General features: G+C 38.0%; 1 protein-coding gene across 3 annotated transcripts in view; it reads left to right on the forward strand.

The window, feature by feature from the left end:
* Positions 1-14,454, forward strand: part of NUP205 (nucleoporin 205) — a 93,503-nt gene that overhangs the window by 26,587 nt on the left and 52,462 nt on the right. For all 3 annotated transcript variants that reach the window (XM_055284133.2, XM_055284132.2, XM_055284134.2), the window contains 8 exons: positions 1,330-1,505; positions 4,016-4,132; positions 4,295-4,432; positions 7,888-8,038; positions 9,422-9,627; positions 10,982-11,164; positions 13,349-13,399; positions 13,966-14,175. In XM_055284133.2, the coding sequence (XP_055140108.1) occupies positions 1,330-1,505; positions 4,016-4,132; positions 4,295-4,432; positions 7,888-8,038; positions 9,422-9,627; positions 10,982-11,164; positions 13,349-13,399; positions 13,966-14,175 (1,232 nt within the window). The remainder of the gene's footprint in view (positions 1-1,329; positions 1,506-4,015; positions 4,133-4,294; positions 4,433-7,887; positions 8,039-9,421; positions 9,628-10,981; positions 11,165-13,348; positions 13,400-13,965; positions 14,176-14,454) is intronic.

The following is a 14,454-nucleotide window of genomic DNA, read 5'->3' on the forward strand; positions in this document are numbered from 1 at the left end:
ACCTGTAATCCCAGCACTTTGGGAGGCTGAGGTGGGAGGATTACTTGAGGTCAGTAGTTCAAGACCAGCCTGGCCAACATGGTGAAACCCTGTCTCTACTAAAAATACAAAAATTAGCCAGGCGTGTTGGTGCACACCTGTAATCCCGGCTGCTTGGGTGGCTGAGGCCTGAGAATTGCTTGAACTGGGAGGGAGAGGTTGCAGTGAGCTGAGATTGTACCACTGCACTCCAGCCTGGGTGACAGAGCGAGACCCTGTCTCAAAAAATAAAATAAAGATACGATAATGGTGTTGTGTGTGAATATGTAGTGAATTTTTACTTTTGCTTTTTTTTTTTTTTTTTGAGACAGAGTTTTGCTCTTGTTGCCCAGGCTGGAGCGCAATGGCGTGATCTTGGCTTACCGCAACCTCCGCTTCCTGGGTTCAAGCAATTCTCCTGCCTCAGCCTCCCCAGTAGCTGGGATTACAGGCATGCGCTACCACACCCGGCTAAGTTTTTGTATTTTTAGTAGAGATGAGGTTTCTCCATAGTCCCGACCTCAGGTGATCTGCCCATCTCAGCCTCCCGAAGTGCTAGGATTACAGGCGTGAGCCACCCCGCCCGGCCTTGTTTCTTAAGTATATTTTTGAGTTGTACACTGCAAATACTTACTGGTAAAATGTTAAATTGGAATTTGCTTTAATGAGATATGTATGAGTGCAGAGGGGGAAGATATATATGAGGTAAGATTGTCCATAAATTGGTAGTATTGAAACAGGTGATGGGTATGTAGAGGTTTATTATACTTATTTTTAGATATATATTGGATATTTTCCAAATAAAATATAAAAAAATTACAGTTAGACAAGTTTACATTCAAGTTAAAATTTAGTTTTTAAATTTTAGCTATTTGGTTACCAAATTAGCACAGTTACTTACCTATTCATGTTCAGGTTTTGGTCTTGGATTGAACACTTTTCAGATGACCCATGAGATTTCATTGGGATTAAAGTCTTAACATCATTTTAATATGTGAATGTTTGGATGATAGCTCCCTGACTACATCAGTGTTGCATCACACATCTCTAAAGTAATTTTCATTAGTTATGTTATTATTTCAAAGAGTATGTATTTTTCTAATACACATTCAGAGTATATTGTTATTTGGGGTTTATGAGTTCTTCAGGGTTTATGAGTCAATTACAGTTATATATAGTCTCATTTTGTGCATAGCACATGCTAGAAGGCTGGGAAGATGTCTGAACCATCAGCGGAGTATTATGAGATATAATTACAATCTGGGTTAATGACTTTTCCTCCATGTACTGTGTTTTAAAATCTATTTCTAGCTCTGGCAGAATTCACAGAGGCAGATGAAGCAATGGCAGAACTCGCAATTGCTGACAACGTTTTCCTGTTCCTCACGGAATCTGTGGTGGTATCGGAATACTTTTATCAGGAGGAATTTTATATTCGCAGAGTCCATAATCTCATCACAGATTTCCTTGCACTTATGCCAATGAAGGTAAGTGTAATAATGTAGGATGAGTAAATAGTAGAAGAATTTTATAAAATAATTTAAAACTGATTAACTAGATTTATGTTTTGGAAACTAATAAAAATTTTTAATACAGACTAAAATTTGCCAGTAGCTGTATTACATCTTGTGAACCAGTTTGTGACTCATGAAATAAGTCATGAGTCTCTACAAGGTATGAGAACATACCTTGTAGAATTTCAGTTGTATTAAATTTGTTGAGGTTTGTTTTATGGTTCAGAATATAGCCTGTCTTGGTAAATGTTCTATGTACACCTGAAGAGAGGACATATTTTGCTGTTGTTCTATGGAAATAAGTCCTCTTAACTGGGGTAAGTCAGTAGAAAGAAATATTTGACACTGTGAATGGTTTATAAGTGAGAAAGTAATTAAATGAAAATGCTTCTGTGAGTAGAAAATTACTAACCTCATGCTGCCCTAAGGATTAGTGCTAAGGTTGCTTTATTTAATATTTTTTATACATGATTTGGAAGAGGCACAGTGGAAAAATTGCATTTTATAGATAATTGTAGTCTTGCTCTATTGCGCCCAGGCTGGAGTGCAGTGGTGTGATCTTGGCTCACTGCAATCTCCGCCTCCTGGGTAAATGATGCTCCTGCCACAGTCTCCCAAGTAGCTGGGATTACAGGTGCCTGCCACCACGCCTGGCTAATTTTTTGTATTTTTATTAGAGATGGGGTTTCACCATATTGGCCAGCTGGTCTTGAACTCTCAACCTCAGGTGATCTGCCCACCTCGGCCTCCCAAAATGCTGGGATTACAGGTGTGAGCCACCAGACCTGGCCCGATTGTTTAGATTCTGAATTGCAGTGTATGAAAGGGCTTCAGCATGGATACAGGTAAAATAATGAATTTAAGAAACCGTAACACAAAGGCTACTTTTGAATAGATGGCTTGAGCTGTAACTGTCATCTGAAAAGCGATTCTTAGAGCCATTTCAAACAGTTCCTTACAGTATATGCTCTGTGTGCTATTTTGTGCCAAAGAAGCCATCAGATGTTGGCAGGAAGTAAATGAGAGAGAAAAACATCTTTTTTGTGTGTTTATATTATAAAACCACCTATTTCAAATGTACATTTTTTAAAAGCACCCTGAAAGGTCTACACTTGTAATAGATTGTGCAGTTTTGATACCCTATCTCCTGAAAAGTATAAATTGATTATCATAAATTTGCCCTTAGGATTCTTGTATTCTTTTTATTTTTATAGGATCTATAGTGATTTTTCTCTTTAATTCCTAAAATTGGTAATTTGTGTCTTCTCCCCCAGTTCTTAATTAACCCTGCTCGAAGTTTATTGATCTTATTTATCTTTCCAGTGAATTAGCTTTTGGCTTCATTGATTTTCTTATATTTTGCTTCACCATTATTGATTTTTGCTCTTATGTTTATTATTTTCTTCCCTCTGCATTGGGTTTAATTTGCTCCTTTAATTTTGTTTTTTAAGATGGAAGCTTACTGATTTTAAGTCTTTCTTTTGTGTAATAGAAGCATTTAATAATGCTATACATTTACCTCCAATCACTGCTTTAGCTATGCCACACAAATTTTGATATGTTGCATTTTCTTTTTTGTTCAGTTTAATATATTTTCTAATTTTCCTTGAGACTCCTTTGATTGATGGGTTATTTAGAAGTGTGTTGTTTGATTTCCAGATAGTTTGGAGACTTTTAGATTTCTGTCACAGGTTTCTAGTTTAATTCCGTTGTGCTCAGAGAACATACCTTGTAGAATTTCAGTTGTATTAGATTTGTTGGGGTTTGTTTTATGGCTCAGAATATGGCCTATCTTGGTAAATATTCTATGTACACCTGAAAGGAACACAGATTTTGCTGCTGTTCTGTGGAATGTTCTATAAGTGTCAATCAAGTCAAGTTGGTTGATGCTGTTTTTCAAGTTTTCCATATCCTTACTGATTTTCTGTGTACTCGTTCTATTGAATATTGAGAGAGGAGTGTTGGTATTTCCAACTATAATTGTGGATTGGTCTAGCTATATATATATTTTTTTAACAGAATTTGTTTCTTATTTTTGTTGGCATTTAGTTCACACAAATGTTGTGAAGCAGTGATTCTCAACTGAGGTATAATGTTCTTCAGAGTGTGTTTGGGAAATGAGTGGGGCCAGTTTTGCTTGTTATGATGACTCTGGTGTTGTTATTGATAGTTGGTAGGTAGTTCCAAGGATGCTAAATGTCCTGGAATATTCAGGATAATCCAACCCAGTGAAGAAACGTTGTGCCCAAATGTCAGTAATGTCCCCATTGAGAAACACCACAGTTAAGTTCAACTTTTCTGTAGTGGAAAATGCATTCAAGTTTTAAGATATTATACATTATGGATAGTAATATTGCAAATAAGATTCCTGGCATGTTTAAAATATATTTCTTGTATGTAATCACTTTAAGACAGTTGCCTGATTTCATTATTATTAGCATGTACAATATATGTACATATTAAAACTATAATAAATTTAATAGGTGAAACAGCTGAGGAATCGGGCAGATGAAGATGCTCGAATGATTCACATGAGTATGCAGATGGGTAATGAACCCCCCATTTCACTTAGAAGGGACCTGGAACACTTAATGCTATTGGTAAGCCATTATATTAGAAAGCTTTTCCTCTTTCCCTCCTTTCATTATTTTTTCCCCTAACTTTGGAAAATTTCAGGTGTAATACTTTAAATGTCCTTTTTTTATTGAAAGTAATTTTTGAGTCATAGACATTTCCCTACAGCCTTTGCTTACTCTTTGCAGATTGGCGAGCTATATAAAAAGAACCCTTTTCATCTGGAGCTTGCTCTAGAATATTGGTGTCCCTCAGAGCCTCTTCAGACTCCGACTATCATGGGTTCTTATCTAGGGGTGGCTCATCAGCGGCCCCCTCAACGCCAGGTGAGTCTTTAGGTTTTCCTCTTTTATACTCTGGTACTGTGATAGTCTTGAAAACATGAAAGATGTTATTTCCTGATTTTATTGCTGTTAACACAAATGATCACTAGTGTAACCTTTAGAGATTTACACTTTTTAAATTTTATTTATTTATTTATTTATATTGAGACAAAGTCTCACTCTGTCACCTAGGCTGGAGTGCAGTGACGCAATGTCAGCTCACTGTAGCTTTGACCTCCCAGGTGGAAGTGATCCTCCCGCCTCAGCCCCCAGAGTAGTTGGGACTACAGGCATACACCACCACACCCAGATATTTTTTGTATTTTTTGTAGAGATGGGGTTTCGCCATGATACCCAGGCTGGTCTGTAACTCCTGAGCTCAAGGGTCCATCTGCCTCGGACTCCCAGAGTGCTGGATTTACAGGCATGAGCTACTGTGCCCAGCCTACTTTTCTCTTTTATAGAAGAAAATTTGAAACTCTTAAAATATAAGTTCTGTTGATTTTGAAGTTAATGTAGTCAGCCCTTTATTGGATACTAGATATGTGTTGAATTATTAGAGGCAGAAAGGCATCTAGTCTCTTTATTATTTACTTATTTTTAAAAGACAGGGTCTTGCTATGATGACCAGGCTGGTCTATAACTCCTGGCTTCAGTCAGTCCTCCCAAAGCAGTGGGATTATAGGCATGAGCCATTGTGCCCCACTTGAATTTTATTAGTATTTTAGTTCTCCATAGGCATGACAGTCTTTTCAAGTTTGGGAGGATAGGAGAGGTACAAGTATTAAAGGAGAAGTCTTAGATGTTTTAATTGATGGCAGAATGCCTATGAGTCTGTAGATAATACAGGCAAAAGTTCTTTCTGTATTAACTAAAGTATGATGTGCAGAGGCAAATAAAATGAATTGCTATGCAGTAGCTCACACCTGTAATCCCAGTGCTTTGGGAAGCTGAGGTGGGAAGATCGCTTGAAGCCAAAATTTGAGACCAGCCTGGGCAATATAATGAGACCCCATCTCTACAAAAAAATACTAGCTAGGTGTGCTATCATGAGCCTGTAGTCCTAGCTGCTCAGGCTGAGGCAAGAGGACCTGTTGAGCCCCGGGGTTTGAGATTATAGTGAGATATGGTTACGTCACTGCACTCCAGCCTAGGCAACAGAGTGAGACCCTGTCTCTTTAAAAAAAAAAAAAAAAAAAAAAAAAAAAGAGTTGGAGGGAGATTGCCATGTAAGTGTTCATTTTGGGGGATTTCTGTTCTAGAAGCTTTTATGCCATATTTTTTTTTTTTTATTTTTTCTGGACTCCAGATGAGATGCCTTTTTTTTTTTTTGAGATGGAGTTTCACTCTTGTTGCCCAGGCTGGAGTGCAGTGGCACAATCTCGGCTCACCACAACCTCCTCCGCCTCCCAGATTAAAGCGATTCTCCTGTCTCAGCCTCCCGCGTAACTGGGATTATAGGAATGTACCACCACGCAAGGCTAATTTTGTATTTTTAGTAGAGACGGGGTTTCTCCGTGTTGGTCAGGCTGGTCTCGAACTCCCGACCTCAGGTGATCCACCCACCTCAGCCTCCCAAAATGCTGGGATTACAGGTGTGAGGCACTGCGCTCGGCCTAGATGCCACTTTTTAAACTGTATTGTTTCAGTGTTTTTCCCATTTAAAAAATACGTTTTGAGCTGGGCACGCTGCTTCACACCTGTAATCCTTGCACTTTGGGAGGCCAAGGTAGGCAGATTACTTGTGCTCAGGAGTTTTAGACTAGTCTGAGCAACATGGCGAAACCCTGTCTCTACAAAAAATATTTTTAAAATTAGCCAGACATGGTGGTGCACGCCTATGGCCCCATTTGCACAGGAGGATGAGGTGGGAGGATCATTTGGTCTGCAGTGAGCTGTGATTGTGCTACCACATTCCAGCCTGGGTGACAGAGTAAGACCCTGTCTCAAAAGAAAAAGAATGTTTTGGAGAAAGATTTATTTAAAAATTTTTAAAGTTTTTAAGAAAGCTCACTGTTAGGAAAAATTTGAAACATGTGGAAGAGGGAATTATTATAAGGAATTCCTCACATTTTAATTTCACATCTTAAGTTAACATCTTGTGATGTTTGCTTCATCTACTATATTATTATTATTATTTTTTATTTATTTATTTTGAGACAGAGTCCCACTTTGTCACTCAGGCTGGAGTGCAATGGCCCGATCTCAGCTCACTGCAACCTCCGCCTCCTGGGTTTAAGTGATTCTCCCGCCTCAGCCTCCCAAGGAGCTGGGATTACAGGCACCCGCCATCATGCCTGGATAATTTTCGTATTATTTTAGTTGAAACGGGTTTTCACCATGTTGGTCAGGCTGGTCTCGAACTCCTGACCTCAGGTGATCTGCCCACCTTGGCCTCCCAAAGTGGCGTGAGCCACCGTGCCCAGCCTACTATATTATTTTTACTTTTGTTTTATTTTAAAGTAAATTATAGGCAAATACATGAATTCCACCCCTTAATATTTAAGTAAGTATATCTGTCTTAAAAATGATATTTTGCTGCATCATCATAAAACCTTTTTTTTTTGGAGATGGACTCTCTCTCTGTTGCCAGGCTGGAGTGCAGTGGTGCAATCTTGGCTCACTGCAACCTCTGCCCCCTGGGTTCAATTGATTCTCCTGCCTCAGCCTCCTGAGTGGTTGGGACTACAGGTGTGTGCCACCACACCCAGCTACTTTTTGTATTTTTAGTAGAGACGGGGTTTCATCATGTTGGCCAGGATAGTCTTGATCTCTTGACGTTGTGATCTGCCTGCCTTGGCCTCACAAAGTGCTGGGATTACAGGTGTGAGCCACTGTGCCCAGCCAAACCGTTGTTAAACCTAGCTGATTTAACAGTAATTTCCAGACATCTGTAGTGTTTTCAGTTCTCAGTTCCAACTAGTGAGTTTGAGTAATATTGTTAGTTGTTGATAATAGGTTTAAGGCATAAGGAAGAAAAAAGGGAAAATTAAGAAATGGACTTAAAGAACAGGAGTATGGGAATGTGGTTTGACCACATAACAGAATATGCTTGTTACCATCAAAAATGATTTAAAGTTCCTAGGTCTTCATACAAATTTGGCTGGTATATAGGAACTCTGGATTTTAAGTGTACCTTTGAATTGCTGGTTGATTTTGGATGAGTAAATGTCACGTCTTATATTTTTAAAATCTGAGTGGTCTTATATTTTGTGACATTGAGATATTTTTTAAAAAATGTACTTTTATTTCATAAAGGTATTATTTTATAATTGCATTAAATTGCTAATGACAAGCTTAAACAATTTTTCATAAATAGAATATCAGTTAAATTTGTCTGTTGCGAGAGTTAAGTCAGAGCACTACTTTTAGTTTATATGTAGTCTTTATTAGCTAGTCCATGTTGCCTTAAAATTAAGATACACATTATATAAACCATTTGTTTCTCTCTTTTTCAGGTTGTCTTGTCAAAGTTTGTTAGGCAAATGGGTGACCTGTTGCCTCCAACTATTTATATTCCTTATTTGAAGATGCTCCAGGGATTGGCCAATGGGCCTCAGTGTGCCCACTACTGTTTCAGCCTGCTCAAAGTCAATGGTAGTAGTCATGGTAAGGAATATGTGGATGTTGTTAAAGTTTGTTGTTATACTCTTTTAAGTTCAGTATCCCACTACCTATTAAGAACACTGGTGTTTGAACTAGGTTCTACCAGAGGTATATTTTCATAACAATAGGGTGAAAGAAGCATGCATACATACAGCTTTATGCATAGTGATGCTGTGATTATGGTCTCACAGATTGGGGAGTTTTGCCATTCTGCTTTGTAAAATACAGTTCATTTTGACAAATCAGAATTAATGTATGAAAATTTTCCAGAACACATCTGGTCCACAAAGAAAGCATATGCCCTTGCCTTATAAGTTTGATTAATTTATCTTTATATATTTTTTTCTTAATATCAGTACTTAGAATTTTTCTCTTGACCGTCTCCCAATTTTCTTATTTAATTTTCAGACTGGTTTGGTTAGACCAAAAACACTGTAAAAGGGAAAAGAAATTAAGCATCTGCTTTGTTAGGTAGATATTTTTATTTTTACATGTGAAGAAACTGAGGTTTAGAGAAGTTAAGGAATTTACCCAACATCACAGCTATTTGGGGAGCCATGACGGGAGCTGAAATCGGCTTGGCTCCAAAGCCAGTGTTCTGACTACTCTGTCAAGCCTGCCAGTCTTGTGTGCTATGCTTTTGCTTCCGATGCTTGGTATGCAACGGAGTATTGTAATTCCCAAATTAAGACTGTAGTTATCTCTTTGGGAATTCAAGCTCAAGATTTGTGAATTATTCTGTGGGAAAAAGCAGCCCTGTACAGTTACATGAGAGCACAGAGAACTCTCCTGGATGTGAAGTAGGTAACCGACATCCAAAGTAAATTACCTTTACATTTACATGGGCAGTAGCCCCTTTCTTGAGTAAAAGTTAATCCAGAGGAAAAATTAATGCAGAGTTCTAGCTCACAGAGGGATTCTAACCCATTTTCAGCACACTACTTACCCAGGACAAAGATTGCCTTTGTGTTAAGACAAAGGCAAACAAAGTTTATCGTTTTAGACTGGGTGCAGTGGCTCATGCCTGTAATCCCAGCACTTTGGGAGGCCGAGGCAGGCAGATCACTTGAGGTCAGGAGTTCAGGAGCAGCCTGGCCAACATGGTGAAACCTTGTCTTTACCAAAAAGACAAAAATTAGCAAGGCGTTGTGGTGCACGTCTGTAATCTCAGCTACTTGGGAGGTTGAGACAGGAGAATTGCTTGAACCTGGGGAGTTGAGGTTGCAGTGAGCTGAGATTGCCCCTCTGTACTCCAGCCTGGGTGACAGGGTGAGACTCTATTTCAAAAAAGAAAAAAGTATATTGTTTTAAATTAATTTTCTCTCCATTTCCCAGCAAACGCTTAGATGTTTTTTAAATAAAATTCTGTGCTGTTTTTCTTTATAGTTGAAAATATTCAGGGAGCAGGTGGCAGTCCTGTTTCCTGGGAACATTTCTTTCACTCCTTGATGCTTTACCATGAACACCTTCGGAAGGATCTTCCAAGTGCAGATAGCGTCCAGTACCGTCACCTTCCTTCCCGTGGCATCACCCAGAAGGAACAAGATGGATTGATTGCTTTTTTGCAGCTCACGTCTACCATCATTACTTGGGTAGGTAACTCATCCCCAGCCTAATTTTATTTTTATTATAGCACAGTAGCATTTTAAGAGCCCCAAACATTTTCTTTTAATTTAAGAGTAATAAACTTAGCCTATATAGATAGACAGATAAATAGCATTCTGCCCTTAAGTTTTTTGTTTTTTGAGCTCTAGAGTGTGTAAGTTATGGTAGCCCTGCTCATTGGCATAATCTTAGTATAAAAATAATAGCCTGAGCCTGAAAGAAGATAGTCAGAAGGGCAAATAAGAACCAGTTGTTGGATGCATATGCTTCTAGGTTTCCAGCATAGGTGTAGAGATACATGTGTGCATTTATATGTGTGTATACATAAAGAATATTGTAATTAAAAGTTATTTACTGAATTATTTTTTCTCTCCTCATACCAAACCATTTTACCTGCCACTACCAAATTGGTCTTTGTAAAAAACATTATTTTCATGACTGTATATAATTTCCCAACTCAGAAATATCTTTTAGTTATGTCTATTGTTCACTAGCATAGTCTGACATTCTCTCTGAAGGATAGGAATAGGAACTTCTAAGTTTTTGGCTTTTCTAATAGTGCTTAACATTATTAGGCATTAAAATGTCAGTTATTAGCTATTTCTCACTGAATTAAAATGGAGATGGGAGGGGAGGATAGGGAAAGGTTGGTTAACATACAAAGTTACAGATAGAGAAGAAGAAAGTTCTAGTGTTCTGTAGCACTACAGGGTGAATATAACTAGCAGTAATTCATTGTGTATGTTCAAAAGCCAGAAGAGAGGATTTTGAATGTTCCCAGCACAAAGAAATGAGAAATGTTAGATGATGGATATCCTAATTACCCTGATTTGATCATTACATATTGTATACATATATCAAAATATGACTCTGTACCCTATAAATATGTATAGTTATTACATATCAACTAAAAATGAAAAAAATGTTGTGATACTTGATACTGTATATCTCTATATTTTTTTTGAGAAAAGGACAAGGTATTTTTTTCATTCATACTTCATATTACAGTATAATATATTGTTCCAGAGAGGATTTAAGATGCCTAGGTAAGATTTATCCAACCCTTGCAGACCATTTATCTCTGTTTGTATTATTTCTCATACTTAGAACTGCAAAAGTAATTCTACAAAGTCTATTTCTCCTCCAGTTTTTTACTTTGAATGAGTGAGTGATCTGATTTGATGTGTTGGTAGACTTCAAACATAAATGATACGCTTATTTTTGTTTTAGTATATATTAAGCCTATGAGGACTCAGTATAAATGATAGCAATTTAGATGATTGCTGGTCGTTTTTGTAACTTAAAAATGGAAAGTCTTGTTCTTTTTGTGTCAATTCTTAGAGTGAAAACGCTCGCTTGGCACTCTGTGAACACCCTCAGTGGACCCCTGTTGTGGTGATTCTGGGACTCCTCCAATGCAGTATTCCCCCTGTCCTAAAAGCTGAGCTGCTGAAGACACTCGCAGCTTTTGGAAAATCTCCTGAAATTGCTGCTTCCCTCTGGCAGTCATTGGAATACACTCAGGTAGGCTCTGAAGTCCCTTATTTATATTATCCCAATGTGGAAAGTTGGGCTTGATAATATCATAGAAGCAACAACATGCGATTGGAACTTACAGTATATCATGAACATCCCAACTAGAGTTACGGTTTAGGGACTAGGCATAGCAATAGAAACTAATAGGCTTGGGTTTTTCTTTTAGATTGGTTGATAACTTCACTAGGTTACCAGAGATTGGTTCTTCATGTACTGTACCTCTCTGAAGACCTTATTTTTCAATGTCTATTAAGATATTACTAGATGGACAGAATTCGTCCACTCTGTCTTTAAACCAGGCTGATGTAAGCCCTCACAAGTCACCTGCACTCATTAAATGTGGGGAATGTTTGTTTTTCTTATCTGCTCTTTCCTGCTCTATACCAGAAGAGTGAAGTATCTCTATATAGATACATGGTCACTGGGGTTGTTTTTCCATTAAAGGGCAGGTCTGTTTGTCAAGTTTGCACAGATTTTTTTTTTTTTTTTTTTTAAGACAGGGTCTCGCTCTGTTGGCAAGGATGGAGTGAGTGCAGTTGTGTGATCTCAGCTCAGTGTAGCCTCCACCTCCCAGGTTCAAGCGATTCTTGTGCCTCAGCCTCCTGAGTAGCTGGGATTACAGGCTTGCACTACCACGCCCAGCTAACTTTTGTATTTTTAGTAGGGATGGGGTTTTGCAATGTTGTCCAGGCTGGTCTTGAACTGGCTTCAAGTGATCTGCCCGCCTTGGCCTCCCAAAGTGCTGAGATTACAGATGTGAGCCACCACACCCAGCGTGCAGCCTGCAGAGAAATTTTAACAGCATCTAAAATACTTTTTATTGGTGGTTATGAAGGTTTATTGCCAGGACCATAAACTTCTAACTTTGGGCAGAATGGGAATGTGACAGTTGGATTTTTTGACTTCTATACCCTGAGGGAATGTACCTATGCTGATGTGGGGAAATAAATGGATGATATAATGTTTGAAGTCTCAATAACTTCAAAATATTAGCATTGTTTTCTCTAGAGATAAGCGCCATTAAAAATTTTCTATCAGGTATAATTATTTTATATGTTTTAAAGGAGGCTGAAGTTTTGACTTAAGATGTTCTGTCCAGACCTTGATATGGGCCTAAGTAGTCTATGGTATAATAAATAATCCTACTGTCATGATACTTTACTTTCTTGCAAATCAAAAGTATACTAATTAGGTAGAATCCTTTAAAAACAGTAGTGTTGCTCTAAGGATACAAATGTCTAAACCCAATCACACTTGATTTCAGGTGTAAAGAAACACTAAGCCTTTAAGACACTAGTAAGTATTGGTACAGTCAGGAATCAAAAGGTGAAGTATCAATAGTAAGCCAAAAGTTACTCAGCCTCTCAGCAAACCCCAACTCCGTTAATTATTATGTTAACAAAGTATCAATAACGTCTTCAGGATATGTATGTTAGAAAATAATCTAGAGTATTTTACTGCCTCAAAATGGTTGCTTCTGGCTGGGAGTGGTGGCTCACGCCTGTAATCCCAACACTTTGGGAGGCCAAGGCAGGCGGATCACCTGAGGTCGGGAGCTCAAGACCAGCCTGACCAACATGGAGAAACCCTGTCTCTACTAAAAATAAAAAATTAGCTGGGCATGGTGGCACACGCCTGTAATCCCAGCTACTTGGGAGGCTGAGGTAGGAGAATTGCTTGAGCCCAGGAGACGGAGGTTGCAGTGAGTTGAGATCATGCCACTGTACTCCAGCCTGGCCGACAGAGTGAGACTCTGTCGCAAAAAAAAAAAAAAAAAAGGAAAAAAAGAAGTTTACTTTTTGGGGTTTTTTGTGCCATCATTAGGGCTAGTTGTAAACAGTCCAGTGTCTTGAACACTGGTGAGATTTCATCCCATAAATCCTTTTTAAAGATTCATTTCCTAGAATATCTGAGAGGAAATTTGCTGAAAAAATGTCTTGTGTGCTCTTAGAAACTACCAATTTTCAGAACCCCAGACAGTCAAAAGTTCTATCTCAACCTGACAGAACTGCTATTGAAAGTCCATCCAGGGACTAATTGATTGTCATTTTGGTGGACATTGTGAGATCTGTGGGTCCAGTGGGTGAGGTATGTGACTATCATATTGCAAAGCCACTAATATTCATTGATGAATGAGGAATGCTCCTGACATCTACTTCTTACTGTTTTAAGATACTGCAGACCGTGAGGATTCCAAGCCAGAGGCAAGCTATTGGTATTGAGGTAAAGTTTTCCTTTTAGTTTAAATGTTAATTCATTCATGCATGTAATGATAAGAAGTCTATGAATCATTCTTACCCTTTTACGTTTCCGTAATTATCAAATTTAATGTATTTTTATTTGAAAGGTTTTCTGATCAGTGTTGAAATAGAGATGAAACTTTTAATAAAAGGAACCAAAATATTTCGTGTTTCAGAGTTGGAAAAGGATGTTACATGGCAGCCATCCAAATGGAAAGTTCGTGATTTTAACTCAATTTAGATTACTTGAGTCAACCTGAAATGAGAATAAATTATTTTCTTTTCTCTCTAACTCTCCCTCTCTTTTAAAGAAACATTAAAGATTTCTGTTTTTAATTCAAGTTTGGGGACAATAAATGTGAATTTGGAGTTCTTCCATCTGAGGTTCATATAATACTTTTTTATCTTTTTCTCTAAATGAAAAACAGAAATATCTGTTATGTCTTTTGGTGTGAGTTAGCACTATTAATATGTTAATGTCTGCATAATATTCTTCACTTCATAGCTAGTAGTTTTTATTACCAAGTTTTCTTTCTTTTTCTTTGGAAGGTTGAGCTAAATGAAATAGAATCCCGGTGTGAAGAATACCCGTTGACTCGGGCCTTTTGCCAGCTTATTAGTACCCTGGTGGAGAGCTCATTTCCTTCTAATTTGGGTGCTGGACTGCGGCCCCCTGGCTTTGACCCTTATTTGCAGTTCCTTAGAGACTCTGTGTTTCTACGATTCCGTACGAGAGCTTACCGGAGAGCAGCTGAAAAGGTTATGTTCACAGAAAAACTTTTTTCTCCTTATGCATTCACTGCTTTTCTTTTATCAAAAGTATACGGTGCTAAATTCATGTTAGCTTTTGAAAGGTAGTAAAATTCACTGTCTTTATTTTGAAATATCTATGAAATCGTCTGATTAGTTTATGTGCACTAAAAAATAAGTTTGGTCATTAAAACCCAAGCACTGATATTTGTCATCAGTAATCTAATTGATAGGAGTTAATATTCATATCCTTAGTTTAACAAGTTTTGACTAAAATGGAACAAAAAG

Source organism: Symphalangus syndactylus, chromosome 6 (assembly GCF_028878055.3).
Source record: "Symphalangus syndactylus isolate Jambi chromosome 6, NHGRI_mSymSyn1-v2.1_pri, whole genome shotgun sequence".
NCBI classification, from domain to species: domain Eukaryota; kingdom Metazoa; phylum Chordata; class Mammalia; order Primates; family Hylobatidae; genus Symphalangus; species Symphalangus syndactylus.